This window comes from Armigeres subalbatus, chromosome 1 (assembly GCF_024139115.2).
Source record: "Armigeres subalbatus isolate Guangzhou_Male chromosome 1, GZ_Asu_2, whole genome shotgun sequence".
Taxonomy (NCBI): domain Eukaryota; kingdom Metazoa; phylum Arthropoda; class Insecta; order Diptera; family Culicidae; genus Armigeres; species Armigeres subalbatus.
This window is the reverse complement of record NC_085139.1, coordinates 237,686,615-237,704,505: the sequence shown is the minus strand read 5'-3', so window position 1 is coordinate 237,704,505 and position 17,891 is coordinate 237,686,615. Positions and strand designations below refer to the sequence as shown.

Genomic DNA, 17,891 nt, shown 5'->3' with positions numbered 1-17,891 from the left:
TCTCAGAAAATATTTCGGAGATAGCATCAGTATTAGCATTGAGCAATTCGCACAAATTCGTTGGTGGCACAAACCTAGACTATTGTATGAGAGTAGCATCACTTTCATCCGTTACCTTCTCTTCTTCTTCTTATTGGCATTACATCCCCCACTGGGACAAAGCCGTCTCGCAGCTTACTGTTAAGCACTTCCACAGTTATTAACTGCGAGGTTTCTAAGCCAAGTTACCATTTTTGCATTCGTATATCATGAGGCTAACACGATGATACTTTTATGCCCAGGAAAGTCGAGACAATTTCCAAACCGAAAATTGCCTAGACCGGCGCCGGGAACCGAACCCAGCCACACTCAGCACGGTCTTGCTTTGTAGCCGCGCGTCTTGCCACACGGCTAAGGAGTTCCCCGTTTTGGAATTGTTAGTTTCAACAGTAGGAATCGTTTTGGTAGAACGTGAAACACAGAAAAAACTAAGATAGAAACACAAAATAGGAAAGGGACGAGCCTAGGTTTGAACCCATGCCCTCTTGCTTATAAGGCAGAAGCAGTAGCCACTAGACCACAGAGCTCGTCTCAGAAAATTATTTCGAAGATAGGTCTAGAAATGCGTTCGGAAATGCATCAAGATATTTCTTCAAAATTTGTTATAGGAAAATCTTTAGAAAAAATCCTTAAGGCAAACTAGCGTCTTGAGAATTTCTTCGATTTTTTTTCCAAGATTTCGTTGAAAATTTCAATTGTTTCAGGAAACCCTTTCAAAAAATCCCTTAGGAGAATCCAGCGGAATTTTTTTTTTATGATTACTCTTGGAAATTTCTTTAGAAATTTCTGCCGAAATTGGTTTAGGCTTTCGATTTTTTTTAGAATAAATTTCCGCAGTAATTATAACAGAAATTTCTTATGTAAATTGTTCCAGTATTCCTTAAGAAATCCATTCAAAAACTCTGGGACGAAATTCTTTCTGGAGATTCTACGAAATTTCTTCAGGACTTCATTAGGAAATTCTTTGGGATTTTCAGAATTTCCTATTTAATTCTTCAATAAATTCCCGTAAAAATTTGTCCAACAAAACTTCCGAAATAGTTTAAGGAATTTCGGAAGAATTTCCATATGGTTTTATCAAAAGGAAAAATTACAAAGGTCTTTCCCGAGAATTTTTCGAAGGATTCCCTGGACGAATGTGAAAAGGAATTCCTGGCGATTTTTTCTTAATAAAACCTGGAGTGAATTCCAGGAGGAGTTCTCAGAAGATCCTTTACGAATTTCGTTAGGAATTCGTTCGGAAACTCTCAAATAAATTCCATAATTTCTATCGTAGAATTGTGGAAAGCATTCTTGTAAGAAATTCCCTGGAGATATTTCCTATAGAATGGAATTTCCGATGATATCCAAAGAAATACATGAAATAATTTTCGAATTTGAACACCCTAAAGATTTCTTAGATACCCTTTCAATAATTTTAACGATTGCATTTAATTTGATGGACGATAACATGCAGTAAAAATTTCGTAATTGCCTGAAATGTTTTTTTTTAATAGATTTACCGCTTGACATTGACATTATAAATGAATCAATTACGCATTAACAGAGCCCTGGCGCCGCCAATGCATCACAATCGCAGTCTTGTCAACGAAATTGAGTAAAATCCTAAAGATAGTGCCCGTAAAGTTTATTGTAGGATACCGTAACCACGATTCGCGGAATATTATCAATGTGCTGAGTGAGTATGCTCAAAAACGTGTGGCTGAGCCATAAAAGTTCTAGCAGAATGTCATACTCATGGACGAGAGGAAAAATTAACCATTTCGAGACCGACGGAATGGTTAGGGCATGGGGCAAACCAGCTACAGGATTGGATCCATCAAAATTGCCACCGACTGCGAAGCAAAGTTGTGACCATGTTAAGGTTTGGGGTACGTACTCAAACTATGTACTTGGTCTGTTCACCTGATTAGTTTCCATAGATTCTGTTTATTAGGAAATAAATAAAGTAATTATGTTAAAAAGTGTACTCAGTTATATTTGCAAAAATATATTTGCTGATTTAGAGTCTAAAATGATACGAGAAATGAAAATAAAAAAATTTAAGGTGGTGTGGATAAAAAACCTTAGAGCCTAAAAGCTCAAACCGCATTATTGAGACCACCACGACCCCAAAGGAATTTCGGACACAATATAAATGTTCGGATAAAATTTCGGACTGTCTGAGAGATGATGATATAAACACAAATCTTTCAGAATGTTTTCAAATTTTCTTTAATTTGAATGTTATATATTAATATTTCTTAAGACTTTGCTCACATTCTCATCTTATTTTTTCTCACAAATTTCCCTGGTTTCCCCTTTCTGACATGCAATTTGCGATCTCTCAATTTCCATTCCACGTTCAAAACTTCAATACACAATTATCCAATTCAAATAAATTCTACAGCCCATTTAACGAACATAAGCATGAAATTACCATGCCCGGAAATCACCGCCCTCTCACCCCCACACATAATTATGCAAATAATTAGCTCACAAAAGAGGGAAAATCACGTATCCGACCAGAAATTCACGTTCCTTCCTAGCGGTTCCGTTTCGGATAATTCGGAGAAGTTCAAGTCGTGCCTTTACATGTGTGAGTGTGTGTATGTGTTTGAGTGTGTCTCTGTGTACAGTACATGTGCGTTCGAATGGTGCTCATGATGGTAAACTTTTCTCCGGCCGAATTGAATTAGCTGCCGTTTCCCCCGGAACATCGAGGATGATGTTGTACGAAGGTACCAGTTTTTGATTAGGGGGTGCGATTGAACTTCGCGGAAACACTGACTGACTGTGCGCGCTCGCGCTGATGGGGCTGAGGTTGCCGGCGGCGGATCCCGAAAAAGACCAACTTCCACGGGGCAAATGACGTTGGATGGTTGGCTGGCTGGCTGACTGCCAAAGGCAGCGACCACCACCGCCCCCCGACAGCCGACGGCATATTTACCTTCATTACAGTGGTAACGGTGTAGGGTGCGGAATCCGAGCCAAATTGAGCAAACTGGTGATGAGTAGCAGCGGAACTGGAACGAGAGGAAACATATGGGAGGATCGGATTTAGTATGTTAAGTAGGAATCGTTCTCGTTAGGGAATGTTGTGTTTTAAATTAAGTCGTTATGGTTTCTTGGAAACGTTAAGAGATCAGAATACAAAGTTGTTGTTTTAATTAACAAGATATCAAAACTGTAAGTCAACTTAGCTGAATTCATTTGTTTGTTCTGTTTTTGAATGATCATAGTTATTCCCTTCTGTTTTTTATGATAAGTTCACAAGATTAATTGTGACGCTATTGCACATATGTCCAGGACCGAAAAGTATGAAAAAAATACTCATTATCACTCGCGCTCACGAGGGCCGCAGGATCCGGTTTCGGAGTACCTGGGCTGGTCGGGAAAACTACCGCCGGTGTTCTAAAGCACTATCAAGACACTCCGTTTGTTTTTTCACCTTTACGTCGGTATTTCCGTAGGTGTCCACAAAATGTTGTTCCACACTGTGGTCGGACACTTCCGGGACACACTATAGTACGCCTTATGTGTCAGTTGACTACTAGACGTTTTTTCGTATTTTCGAAAACTTTTCACCACTTTTTTTTAAGTTTCCTTCTGGCACACCGCAACCCACACTGCCAAGAGAGTGAACGGAAGATCGTCAGCCGGGCTGTTCCCGAAGGGAATCCAAAATTTCTGAAGCAGCACACTTTTTTTGTGGCGATGCTCAAACCTGTAATTATTTATTTTAACTCAATACAAATTTAACAATTTAATGTAACCAACGACTTACAAGTAATGGTTAGCTTCTAGCCACTAGGTTCGACTCTACTTCCAGGTGTCAACTATAGGTTTACCGACCCTACTCGGAACTCACGAATTTGGTCGGACAGTTGCTGCCTAAATGATTTACAAATAAGCTACATTTTTCATTGCACTTCGTTTCAGGAACTACTTAACCAATATTGCAATTCTACGTCGGTTTTCCAACGACTTCTCAAGGCAGCACTATCCAATAACCACCGAATCTACAAATAAGTATTAGGAGATCAACATTTATTCTTTCTAATGATTTTTTTATCTTTTACAGGTCGTTCTCACTTGGTTCGTAATTACTGACCGACGATTTATTCGGGTTATTCTGTAGTATTTCTCACTACCAAGCTCACAAATTCAATTTTGAAATAAAACTTTATTATCACCGAACTAAACACTCTCGACTTTACTATTCGATCGCAAAATCTTTGTCTTTTCTCTCTACTACTTCTACATCCTACACTCACTCTCCCTCTATCTACCACTACTATTGCGCGCAAGCTGTCATGTTGCAGCTATGTTGCGCGTTAGGCCTGTTCACCGCTAGACCTGTTCAATGCGGCGTCGCAACACCCCAGCCCGTAACATCCGGCATTTCCGGATTTACTTAATCTCTAACGCCGCTAAGTTCACTACACCTCGTCTTTGTACCTTACCGTCAGCCATCCTTACGTCCGCTTGTCGTACTCGTCCGTCCGTACCTTTAATCACCGATTCGATGACGCCTCTCTTCCAAGACTTCCGGTTCTTCCCATCGACCACGAAGACCAAGTCGCCCTCCTGGAGCGGCTTTTGCTCATCGAACCATTTCGATCGTTGGTTGATCGTCGGGAGGTACTCTTTACTCCATCGTTCCCACATTCGGTCTGCGAGAAACTGTGAGCGCTTGAACATGTTCCGCAGAGTTTTTGCGGGATCTGTTGGCCTTCCGTCCATCTTCACATCTGCACCAGACACCGTTCCCCGAATAAAATGGTTCGGCGTCAGTGCTTCCGTTTCGTCGGAGTCCTGCGGCAAGTAGGTAAGCGGGCGCGTGTTGATTATATCGGCCGCTTCTGCCAGGGTCGTCACCAGGATCTCGTCCGTCAGCTTTCTTCCATCGTCGAGTGCCCGCATTGCCTCTTTCACCGACCGCACCATTCGTTCCCAGACACCTCCCGCGGTGGTCGAACTGCTTACGGCTTCGGCGCACTCTTCGTTGATCTTCTCCATCTTGATCATCTCATTGTTCGCTCCGCGGAAGCAAGTGGCATTGTCCGAGAATATGTGACTGGGCCTGCCAAACTTGCTTTGGAAACGAGTGATGGCCATTCGACACGACTCGGTTGTGAGACTGTGCACAACTTCCAGGTGCACCGCACGTACAGCCAAACAAGTGAAAACTGCCACCCAACGTTTTTCTTTACGCCGTCCAACTGTAACTTCCACCGGACCCAAATAGTCGACGCCGACGGAGCTGAATGGTCGTTGATGAGGCGTGACTCGTTCGACGGGAAGTGGAGCCATCCTCGGTGAACGTGGCCGACACTTGTTCACTCTACACCAGACGCATTTGTTCACTACCTGTTGTATCGCCGGACGCATTTTCGGAATCTGGAACCGCTGCCTCATCTCGTTAAAGACGGTCTCCGAATTGGCGTGTCCGAACTGGTCGTGGTAGTGCTGGATTAGTTTGTGTGTGACGTCGTGGAACCTTGACAAAATGATCGGGTGCTTCTTATCGAAGGAACTCTCCTCGGAGTTCGCAAGCCGACCATCCATTCGCAGAACGCCTTCGTCGTCCAATACCGGCGAGCTTTTGTATACCGGGCTGCCCCTTTTCAACGCTTCCATCCGTTCTCCCGGTTTGCGCTTCAGGTTGATCGTGAGCGCACTCATCTCATCCGGTAAACTATCCCATTGAGCCTGTCGCCAGAGAACCGTTTCTGCTTGCTGGAGCTCTTTTGGTCCGAGTGGAACCTTTACTGACACGTAGTTCACTGCAGTCGCTTCAATCAGCTGCCGCTGCTTCACCGTAGCTCGTATGTTCACTATCGGCTCTCCTCTCCCCTTTCGTCGGCCGTTAGCGATAAACCGTAATACGCTGGCGGTCACCCGCAACAGTTTTGTCCAGCGGGAAATCGGTTCGGTATCGATCACCTCGTGAAACAGTACAACCCCTCTCGCTTCTATTTCCGTCTATTCGGTCTCCGGCTCTTGCGTTGGTCACTCTTCTTTCGGCCGATACAGGAAGGACGGTCCATTAAACCATTCACCTTCGCTTTGCAACGGCGAACCTCCTTTCCCCCATGTTGAGATGCGTTGGAATCCATCGCCAATCTGCCACCTTCGTCAGTTCTTGGATTTCTCCGACCCGGAAAGCAACGAATTGCTTGTAGCGGTGTTGGTCGGAATTGAGCCAGCTGCACACGGTGCTGGAATCGGTCCAGAAAACGGTTCGGCTAATATCGTAGGAGTGAGTGCCCAGAACGGTTTGGCTCATCCGGGCTCCTAGCACAGCTCCCATGAGCTCCAGACGGGGAATTGACTGGCGTTTTATCGGTGCCACTTTTGCCCGCGACATTACCAGACTGCAATGGACTTCTCCTTGGGTTACCGATCGCAGATATGCGATGCAGCCGTATCCGTGTTCGCTGGCATCGGTGAAAATATGCACTTCCAGCGAATCAACTTCGGCGTACCTCGCACCGCCGAGATCTACTTGCGGCAACAGTTTTGTCCACCGCTTCCACAGATCCCAGGAATCTGTGTCGATTTCTTCGTCCCAGTCACATTTGGAGCGCCAGAGATGCTGGATGATTATTTTGCCGTGAATGGTGAACGGCGACAACAGTCCGAGCGGATCGAAGAATCCCATCACGCAGCTTGCGATGAGTCGTTTCGTAGGACGTTTTCCTCATACAGGTACGCATCATGTCTTCCCGGCTCTTTGATGAGAACGAGAATTCGTCCATACTCGGGTCCCAGATCACTCCCAGAACTCTTTCCTTCAACGTCTGTTTATCGCAGCCGAAATGCACCGGCGCCGCCGGTTTTTTATCTCCAAGACTTCGTAGAACTTCGGGCGAGTTGGACACCCAATTCCGGATCTCAAAACCTGCTTTTCGATGGACTAATCTAACCTCTTGTGCTAGGGAAACCGCCTCTTCTACGGTGTCGACACTGTCGAAGTAGTCATCCACGTAGTGTTTGTGAATGATGGCCGCAGACGCTTTGGGGTATTGTGCGGCGAACTCTTCGGCATTCCGATTCTTCACAAATTGGGCCGAACAGGGAGAGCTTGTCGATCCGAATGTCGCCACGTCCATGACGTAAATGCTTGGTGGATCATCCGGCGTTTTCCGGAAGATGAACCGCTGCTTCTGCTTGTCCTCTGCGCGTATCTTCAACTGGTGGAACATCTCCTTCAAATCTCCACCGAATGCAATCCGCCGTTCGCGGAAGCCGAGGAGGACCCTGATCAGCGGCACGAGCATGTCCGGTCCTGTTAGCAGCTGAGAGTTTAGAGAGACTCCTTGCACCGTCGCTGTGGCATCCCAGACGTGACGGATCTTCTCGGGCTTCTTCGGGTTTTTGACGACGTTGATCGGGAGATACCACACTTGGTCGGCGGCAGTGCTCGCTTATTCCTCAGCGGTATTCCTCGATCTGTTTACTGACGTTATCTCGCAGATTCGGTTGCTTGTTAAGCCGCTTCTCCAGCTGCGTCATTCTTCGTAAAGCCATTGGAAGGCTATCCGGGAGCCGTGGGTCATCTGTCTTCCACAGCAACCCGGTCTCGTAGCGATCGCCGATACGTTTAGTGGTGCGTTCCAGTATTTCCGGGGCACGTTTTTCATCTGCCGTTTCTTACGGTATCGTTACCACCGACTCTTCTAGCGCGTAATGGCTTTTGAGAAGCTCATGCAGTTCATCATTGGTAATCTGTTGATCACCGAGGTAGTTGCCGGCTGCCACCGTAGTGGACTGTCTGGGTCCGTAAACCGTCCAGCCGAGGTTGGTACGAACAGCAATAGGCTCCATTGGTGTCCCTACTTTTGCCTCCAGTGGCGCGAACGAATGAATATTGTTCGCCCCGATTAGCAGCTGCGGCTGTCCATCGTAGGACTCGATCGGCAATCCTCTCATGTGGCCGTACTGCGCAGCAAGTTCCTCATGGTCCAGCTTTTGATGCGGCAACATCAGCTTTCCAACTGTATGGACCGTATGCAGCAACAATTTGTCGCCGGCCGCTGGACTTGTACCCGACGCCCACAAACTCATTCTCCGGGACTCTTCCACACGCGAGACATTTCCGTCCATTTGATGGTCAGCCGCTCTCGTACTCCGATTGCGCCCAGGCGATCAGCGAGCCTTTTTCCACCAACGTGACCGAAGCACCTTCGTCCAGGAACGCCAACACCGTCGCCGACTTTCCTCCGCAGTGTAACTGGACTGGAACAATCCGGAACATGACTGTGCAGTTTGTCCTTAAGTGCGCACTCAACCCGACCACATTTCCCACCGGATGCATCAGTGGATTGTGGAATGCCCTACATTCGCCAATGTTGCAGTGGATGTTGAATTTGTACTGTCCTTTGTGCTCATTGAGACAGACGTGGCACAGCTTCTCCCGATTCACCAACTTCAGCCGCTCAGCATATCGCAGCTTCCTGAACTCTGTGCAGCGCCGCAGACGATGATCGGTGGCTCGGCATTGTTGGCACGGTTTTAGCCTCCTTTCTTCGTTCATGTTAGCCGCCGGACTGCTGCCCTCGCCATGGCAGTACAGCGCACCCTTCTCCTTCGGCTTGCTCTTCCCGGTTGGGAAAACTCTCCTCGACTGATACGACGGCTGAACCTCGACGTTTACGTTGGCTTCACTGGCGTCCACCACTATGTCCATGAGGAAATCCGTCAGCGTTCGCCGTGGCCTCTCCGGTAATGAACCCATTCACGCTTCTCTCGGTCCGGAAGCTTGGCAACCAGCGACTTAATGAACAGCGAATTGACGAGGTGTTGCCGTAGATCCGCAGCCTCCAGGTGTCCGCAAAGTTGTTCAACCGCAAGTTCCACCGTGTTTCCGAAAGGAACAAAACTCCGGAGGTTGTCCGGTTTTAGAGGCTCCAAACGATCCACCATGTCCAGTAGACTTTGTAGAAACTGCTCTGGGCGGCCGTAGTGTCGTTGTAGCTTCTCGATGACCCTCGCAATCGATGCCAGCAGAAGTAGTTGTCCCGACATTAGCGCGAGTGCATGCCCATCGAGCGCTTCCTCCAACCTTATCAGGCTTGCATAATTCATGTAATCACAGGCATCGTTGGAGGCTTTGTATCCCGCGTAAAACAATGGCCACTGGACTTGCCTGAGAATTCGGGAAGTTTGTAGGTCAGTCCTTTTCTCGCTGAAAACTGGGCCTTCGTTGGTCTGACCTGCTGTTGCCCCAGCTCGTCTTGGCTCACGTTGTCGACCATCCTCCTGCTCGATTGCAAGGCGCCCGCCTTTGCGCTTTCTTTTGTCGCGACGGTGGCTCGTTTATTCAGCCGTTTTCCTCCATCGGACTCATCGTATTTACCCTTTTCTTCTTCGCTGCTTTCACTTTCGTCGACGTATTCATCATCCTCGTCGCTATCGTTGTCGTCGTCCTCCTCTAGCCGTTTGACGTTTTCCTTTGTCAGCTCCAACACTTTCCTATTAGTATTGCCGGAAGGACCCGCCCGTAATCCGCTAACTACGATCTTTGACTTCAACTCATTCGACGCCGGACTACCCGAAAGCTCCGCCAACCTTTCATCCATGGCCGCCATTTCCATCTCGAATGACTTCTGCCTCGCCTCCATCCGCTGGATCTGCTCCTTCTTCTTTCGCAGCATCTCAGCTTGCCAGGCCATCCGCTCCTCACGCATCTTCTCCTCCATCTTTATCTTCTTCCTTTCGTATGCGCGCTGTATCTCCTTCTCCTTCCTTCTCAGCTCCATTTCCGCCTCCAACTCCCCATTTGCCGCTTTTGACGTTGTTCCAGCGCTCGCACTTTCGCATCTACGCTAGACGTCCCGGTGCAGGAAGTCGTGCTGTATTTGTCGGACTCGTCCACTTGCTTCCTGGGACGGACTGACTTTTTGGCGTCCTTCTGCTTCTGGTACTCCTGAGCCTTCTGCCTACAGGCTTCATTTTGGCAGTACCACATCCTCGGTAGTTTTTCTTCCGGTAGTCCCACGCAGCGTATGTGGAACCACGCGGAACATCCATCACAACCGACCATCTTTTCGTCGCATGTTGATGGACCACAGATCCCGCACGGAGTTCCCGTGAGGTCCAACAGGGTTTTGTCAACGGATTCGGAATCGGAACCCATTTTGTGGACGGACTTCTCACAAGCGACGTTTTTGTCACTACTTTTTTGAGAATGTTCCCGAAGGGAATCCAAAATTTCTGAAGCAGCACACTTTTTTTGTGGCGATGCTCAAAACTGTAATTATTTATTTTACTCAATACAAATTTACAGCTTAATCTAATCAATCTTACAAGTAGTGGTTTTCTTCTACCCACTAGGTTGGACTCTACTTCCATGTGTTAACTATAGGTTCACCTACCCTACTTGGAACTCGCGGTTTTGGTCGGACAGTTGCTGCTTAAATGATTTATAAATAAGCTACATTTTTCATTGCATTTCGTTTTAGGGCTTACTTACGATTTACTCAACCGTTACAGCGATTCTACGGCGATTTTCCAAAAACTTCCTAAGGTCGCACTATCCAATAATCACCGAATCTACAGGTAAGTATTTACAATATCAATATTCATTCTTTCTAATCATTTTCTTATTTTTTTACAGGTCCTACTCACTTGGTTCTTTCGATACCACTAACCGACGATTTATCCGGATTATTTTGTAGTATTTTCACTACCAAGCTCACAAATTCAATTTTGAAATAAAACTTTATTATCACCGAACTAAACACTCTCGACTTTACTATTCGATCGCAAAATCTTTGTCTTTTCTCTCTACTACTTCTACATCCTACACTCACTCTCCCTCTATCTACCACTACTATTGCGCGCAAGCTGTCATGTTGCAGCTATGTTGCGCGTCAGGCCTGTTCACCGCTAGACCTTTTCCATGCGGCGTCGCAACACGGGCAGTCGGACAGCTTGATGTTTTGTATCTCGAGGTACGTGGAGCACAGAATAAACTCGCGTTTTCGAATGTTTTTGCACCGAATTTCGTCAATCCTTCACTTTGGATCACTTTTGCGGTATTTTATGAACTAGCACGGAGAGGTTACTACCACCGCGATCCCGAAAAATCGGAAAATTCGCCTAGATTTTCTCGAGCGCGCGCGCAATAACAGCCGAGCTAACGACCATCAAAACATGACTGTGAGGAGGAGGAACTCTAAGCTGAGCTCGAAAGTTGCGACCTGAAGCCAGTGGACGTACACAAGATCGCTCGTCATGACAAGGCGAGGAGATATCGCGACCAGCTTTACCTGATCCATCTGGATCACGGCTCCACCCGCTGGAAGGACCTGAAGCTGGATGGCGTTATAAACTACAACGTTGTTGACTAGGAGGCGACGTCACGCAGTGTACCAACTGCTTCAACTTTGGGCTCGGCATCAGGAAGTGCTGCATAAAGCCGCGCTTTAACAAGCCGTCCGACGAGTGCTACAAAATGAAGGTGGCCGATCCCAAATTAGATTATTTGAGAGATTATTTAGACATATTATGTATCTTCAAAGGTATGGTCAAGTCAAGTCCTACGTGTACTTCATGGTTATGCCTCAGACATTACTCACATCACACAAAACTGAAAGAATTCTATTCTCACCAGAAACATATGACAGTAAATGTCATAAGTGACGACAAATGAGGCATAGCTTAGGATTCACTGTTCCCTACTAATTCTGATAAAATATCAGATATGCTAATTAAATTGTAATCGAAAAATCAAAGCGCTCTAACAGATTAAAAGAGACACCGCTCGACTCTTTTGTTGAGCCCTCCGATCATTTCATTTTAACAAGATCCTTTTATCCCATCCACGAGCTCCGATTGCTTCCACAATCGTACAACGTATACCTAAATGGAGAAGCACAACACTAACTGCAGCAGCAGCAGCAACATCAGAAAAAACCCGCATCGATATTATAAATTTTAAATGAAACGCCAATGATGCGCCTTTTCTCCGCCGGTGGTGCTGCTTATGGGAAAAGCCAATAATGGACGAAATGGACGGACAATGGCGTTGCGATGATACGATGGGGTCCGACCCGTGTTCGCGTTCTGCGTTACTGCGGATCGCCATCGTGTTCGCATTATAAAAAGGATGATTTTATCTGCTTTTAGGTGTCTGTGTATGACGGCATAGAACGGTGTGGCAGAAGACCGTTGCGGATGGTTGTTCATTATTTCTGGTTACAGCCCCAGCAGCGTTGTTCGAGCTTTTTTCTCTGATTTTTTACTTTCGACCTACCCACCAAAAGCAATCCGACTCTAATGAAATTGAATGGTACAAAAGCTGAGACCTTCAATGCGCCGAGAAAGTTATGATCTCAAATTATATTTTCTCTGCAATTAAGGGGCTGAAGTGTATGATAATGCAAAGCAACCCCGGTGTTCAATTAAAAGCTTGGGTCAAATCATTCGGAACATTATGGTAATTTTATCCCAGTGAATGTTTGAACATTATTTAATATTTGCGTAATAAAGAACATGAACAAAAACATATAGCGGCAAAATTTGGATAATACTTGTGTTACAATTCGACTAGTCTGACACAAAATGTCTACATCTGCGCAGAATAATTACCGTCTAATCCGTCTACTTATACAAGTGAAAGTTAACAACTCGAAATAAAATCGAATCGCTCTCTCTCTGCTTTATACTTCGCCACCGAAAATGCTTTCGCTTTTATGGTCGACTTTTATCGCCCAAAGCAAACCAAATGACATGAAACACAACGATGATGCCGTTGTTGGTTGGTATGGATGGTGTCGAGATCGTTTGGCCCCATCCATCGCACCGTGTGAGTGTTCCTTCGGAAAGTGATTGGGGTGCAAGCCAAAGCCAAGCCAATAAAAAAATATGGCAGAATGAAATTTGATACTGGCCATAAATCAAATCATTTTTTATTCATTCTTAATACGACGAACGGGGAATGCAGATGGTTCAGCTGATGTCTTGCGCCTGACGGTTGCGATAATAATGGCGGTACGGTTTGAGCTTCTTGGGGGAAAACTGCAACAATTTCAGCCGTGGTTCCAAGTGAGCAATCGTGGCGAAAATTTGTCACGATTCTGAACTCGAGGTGGATTATCGTCATGCGGGATTTGAAATATTCAGTGAATCGTTAGTTGCATCAAATTGATTCTAGAAGACTTATGGCTCAGAAAATCTGACTGAACTCATAAATGTGTCATGGACTCATGACGCATCAACGTGAATTGGAAAAGAAGAATGGAAGCTTAAATCAAGAATCTGATGAAATTTCTAATGAAATAACGTAACGTTACAGAAGAAGAAAAGTTGGGATTGGACAAAAACTGAAAGTTTTTAATTGGTTTAATTGGATTCGAATCTTATTCGGATTGAATTCGAATTAAAATCGAACTGAATTGGGTTTGCTTCCCGATTGAATTCGAATTGGATTCGTATTGTATTTGGATCTGTTTTCGATTCGAATTGGATTCGGATTTCGGATTAAGTTTTGAATTTAATTCAGATTCGATTATGGATCGATTTGGATTGGACTTAAACTGGATTTGGATTGGATTTGGATTGGATTTGGATTGGATTTGGATTTGGATTGGATTTGGATTGGATTTGGATTGGATTTGGATTGGATTGGGTTTGGATTGGGTTGGGATTGGGATTGGATTTGGTCTGGTTTGGATTGGTTTGGTTGGTTTGGATTGGTTTGGTTGGTTTGGTTGGTTTGGATTGGTTTGGATTGGTTTGGATTGGTTTGGATTGGTTTGGATTGGTTTGGTTGGTTTGGATTGGATGTGGTTGGTTTGGATTGGTTTGGTTGGTTTGGATTGGTTTGGTTTGGTTTGGATTGGTTTGGATTGGTTGGTTGGATTGGTTTGGATTGGTTGGATTGGTTTGGTTGGTTTGGATTGGTTTGGATTGGTTTGGATTGGTTTGGATTGGTTTGGATTGGTTTGGATTGGTTTGGTTGGTTTGGATTGGTTGGATTGGTTTGGATTGGTTTGGATTGGTTTGGATTGGTTTGGTTGGTTTGGATTGGTTTGGATTGGTTTGGATTGGTTTGGTTGGTTTGGATTGGTTTGGATTGGTTTGGTTGGTTTGGTTGGTTTGGATTGGTTTGGATTGGTTTGGATTGGTTTGGTTGGTTTGGATTGGTTTGGATTGGTTTGGATTGGTTTGGATTGGTTTGGATTGGTTTGGTTGGTTTGGATTGGTTTGGATTGGTTTGGTTGGTTGGATTGGTTTGGATTGGTTTGGATTGGTTTGGTTGGTTTGGATTGGTTTGGATTGGTTTGGTTGGTTTGGATTGGTTTGGATTGGTTTGGATTGGTTTGGATTGGTTTGGATTGGTTTGGATTGGTTTGGATTGGTTTGGATTGGTTTGGTTGGTTTGGATTGGTTTGGTTGGTTTGGATTGGTTTGGATTGGTTTGGATTGGTTTGGATTGGTTTGGATTGGTTTGGATTGGTTTGGTTGGTTTGGTTGGTTTGGATTGGTTTGGATTGGTTTGGATTGGTTTGGATTGGTTTGGATTGGTTTGGATTGGTTTGGATTGGTTTGGATTGGTTTGGTTGGTTTGGATTGGTTTGGTTGGTTTGGATTGGTTTGGATTGGTTTGGTTGGTTTGGATTGGTTTGGATTGGTTTGGATTGGTTTGGATTGGTTTGGATTGGTTTGGATTGGTTTGGTTGGTTTGGATTGGTTTGGTTGGATTGGTTTGGGATTGGTTTGGATTGGTTTGGTTGGTTTGGATTGGATTTGGATTGGATGTGGATTGGTTGGTTTGGTTGGTTTGGTTTGGTTGGTTTGGATTGGTTTGGATTGGTTTGGATTGGTTTGGTTGGATTGGTTTGGATTGGTTTGGATTGGTTGGATTGGTTGGATTGGTTTGGATTGGTTTGGGATTGGTTTGGATTGGTTTGGATTGGTTTGGATTGGTTTGGATTGGTTTGGATTGGTTTGGTTGGTTTGGATTGGTTTGGTTGGTTTGGATTGGTTTGGATTGGTTTGGATTGGTTTGGATTGGTTTGGTTGGTTTGGATTGGTTTGGATTGGTTTGGTTGGTTTGGATTGGTTTGGATTGGTTTGGATTGGTTTGGATTGGTTTGGTTGGTTTGGATTGGTTTGGATTGGTTTGGTTGGTTTGGATTGGTTTGGATTGGTTTGGATTGGTTTGGATTGGTTTGGATTGGTTTGGATTGGTTTGGATTGGTTTGGATTTGGTTTGGATTGGTTTGGATTTGGTTTGGATTTGGATTGGTTTGGATTGGTTGGTTTGGTTGGATTGGTTTGGTTGGTTGGTTTGGGATTGGTTTGGATTGGTTTGGGATTGGTTTGGATTGGTTTGGATTGGTTTGGATTGGTTGGATTGGTTGGATAGGTTTGGATTGGTTTGGGATTGGTTTGGATTGGTTTGGTTGGTTTGGTTGGTTGGATTGGTTTGGATTGGTTTGGTTGGATTTGGTTGGTTTGGATTGGTTTGGATTGGTTTGGATTGGTTTGGATTGGTTTGGATTGGTTTGGTTGGTTTGGATTGGTTTGGTTGGTTGGTTTGGATTGGTTTGGATTGGTTTGGTTGGTTTGGTTGGTTTGGTTGGTTTGGATTGGTTTGGGTTGGTTTGGGATTGGTTTGGATTGGTTTGGATTGGTTTGGTTGGTTTGGATTGGTTTGGATTGGTTTGGATTGGTTTGGTTTGGTTGGTTTGGATTGGTTTGGATTGGTTTGGATTGGTTTGGATTGGTTTGGATTGGTTTGGTTGGTTTGGATTGGTTTGGATTGGTTTGGATTGGTTTGGATTGGTTGGATTGGTTTGGTTGGTTTGGATTGGTTTGGATTGGTTTGGATTGGTTTGGTTGGTTGGATTGGTTTGGTTGGTTGGATTTGGATTGGTTTGGTTGGTTTGGATTGGTTTGGTTGGTTTGGATTGGTTTGGATTGGTTTGGATTGGTTTGGTTGGGTTTGGATTGGTTTGGATTGGTTTGGTTGGTTTGGATTGGTTTGGATTGGTTTGGATTGGTTTGGATTGGTTGGATTGGTTTGGATTGGTTTGGATTGGTTTGGATTGGTTTGGATTGGTTTGGATTGGTTTGGTTTGATTTGGATTGGATGTGGATTGTGTTGGTTTGATTTGGATTTGATTTGGATTGGTTTGGTTGGTTTGGATTGGTTTGGATTGGTTTGGTTGGTTTGGATTGGTTTGGATTGGTTTGGATTGGTTTGGTTTGGTTGGATTGGTTGGATTGGTTTGGTTGGTTTGGTTGGTTTGGATTGGTTTGGTTGGTTTGGATTGGTTTGGATTGGACTTGGTTGGTTTGGATTGGTTTGGATTGGTTTGGTTTGGTTTGGTTGGTTTGGATTGGTTTGGTTGGTTTGGATTGGTTTGGATTGGTTTGGTTGGTTTGGATTGGATTTGGATTGGTTTGGTTGGTTTGGTTGGTTTGGATTGGTTTGGATTGGTTTGGATTGGTTTGGTTGGTTTGGATTGGGTTTGGATTGGTTTGGTTGGTTTGGATTGGTTGGATTGGTTTGGATTGGTTTGGATTGGTTTGGATTGGTTTGGATTGGTTTGGATTGGTTTGGATTGGTTTGGATTGGTTTGGTTGGTTTGGATTGGTTTGGATTGGTTTGGATTGGTTTGGTTTGATTTGGATTGGTTTGGTTGTGTTGGATTTGGTTTGGTTTGATTTGGATTGGTTTGGATTGGTTTGGATTGGTTGGTTTGATTTGGTTGATTTGGATTGGTTTGGATTGGTTTGGATTGGATTGGGATTGGTTTGGATTGGTTTGGATTGGTTTGGATTGGTTTGGATTGGTTTGGATTGGTTTGGATTGGTTTGGTTGGTTTGGATTGGTTTGGATTGGTTTGGATTGGTTTGGATTGGTTTGGATTGGTTTGGATTGGTTTGGATTGGGTTTGGATTGGTTTGGATTGGTTTGGATTGGTTTGGTTGGTTTGGATTGGTTTGGATTGGTTTGGATTGGTTTGGTTGGTTTGGATTGGTTTGGATTGGATTTGGATTGGTTTGGTTTGGTTTGGATTGGTTTGGATTGGTTGGATTTGATTTGGTTTGATTTGGTTGGTTTGGATTGGTTTGGATTGGTTTGGTTGGTTTGGATTGGTTTGGATTGGTTTGGATTGGTTTGGTTGGTTTGGTTGGTTTGGATTGGTTTGGATTGGTTTGGTTGGTTTGGATTGGTTTGGTTGGTTTGGATTGGTTTGGATTGGTTTGGTTGGTTTGGATTGGTTTGGTTGGTTTGGATTGGTTTGGATTGGTTTGGATTGGTTTGGATTGGTTTGGATTGGTTTGGATTGGTTTGGATTGGTTTGGATTGGTTTGGATTGGTTTGGATTGGTTTGGATTGGTTTGGATTGGTTTGGATTGGTTTGGATTGGTTTGGATTGGTTTGGATTGGTTTGGATTGGTTTGGATTGGTTTGGATTGGTTTGGTTGGTTTGGTTGGTTTGGATTGGTTTGGATTGGTTTGGATTGGTTTGGTTGGATTGGTTTGGATTGGTTTGGATTGGATTGGTTGGTTGGTTTGGATTGGTTTGGTTGGATTGGATTGGTTTGGTTGGTTTGGTTGGTTTGGATTGGTTTGGATTGGTTTGGTTGGTTTGGTTGGTTTGGATTGGTTTGGTTGGTTTGGTTGGTTTGGATTGGTTTGGATTGGTTTGGATTGGTTTGGTTGGTTTGGATTGGTTTGGATTGGTTTGGTTGGTTTGGTTGGTTTGGATTGGTTTGGATTGGTTTGGATTGGTTTGGATTGGTTTGGATTGGTTTGGATTGGTTTGGTTGGTTTGGATTGGTTTGGATTGGTTTGGGATTGGTTTGGTTGGTTGGATTGGTTTGGATTGGTTTGGATTGGTTTG

At 44.6% G+C, this 17,891-nt stretch overlaps 1 protein-coding gene across 1 annotated transcript in view; it reads right to left on the bottom strand.

The window, feature by feature from the left end:
- Window positions 1-2,257: 2,257 nt before the first annotated feature.
- Window positions 2,258-17,891, bottom strand: part of LOC134211971 (uncharacterized) — a 358,591-nt gene continuing 342,957 nt past the window's right edge. Inside the window, exon 5 of the mRNA XM_062689401.1 lies at window positions 2,258-3,044. Within this exon, the coding sequence (XP_062545385.1) occupies window positions 2,974-3,044 (71 nt within the window). The 3' untranslated portion in view covers window positions 2,258-2,973. The remainder of the gene's footprint in view (window positions 3,045-17,891) is intronic.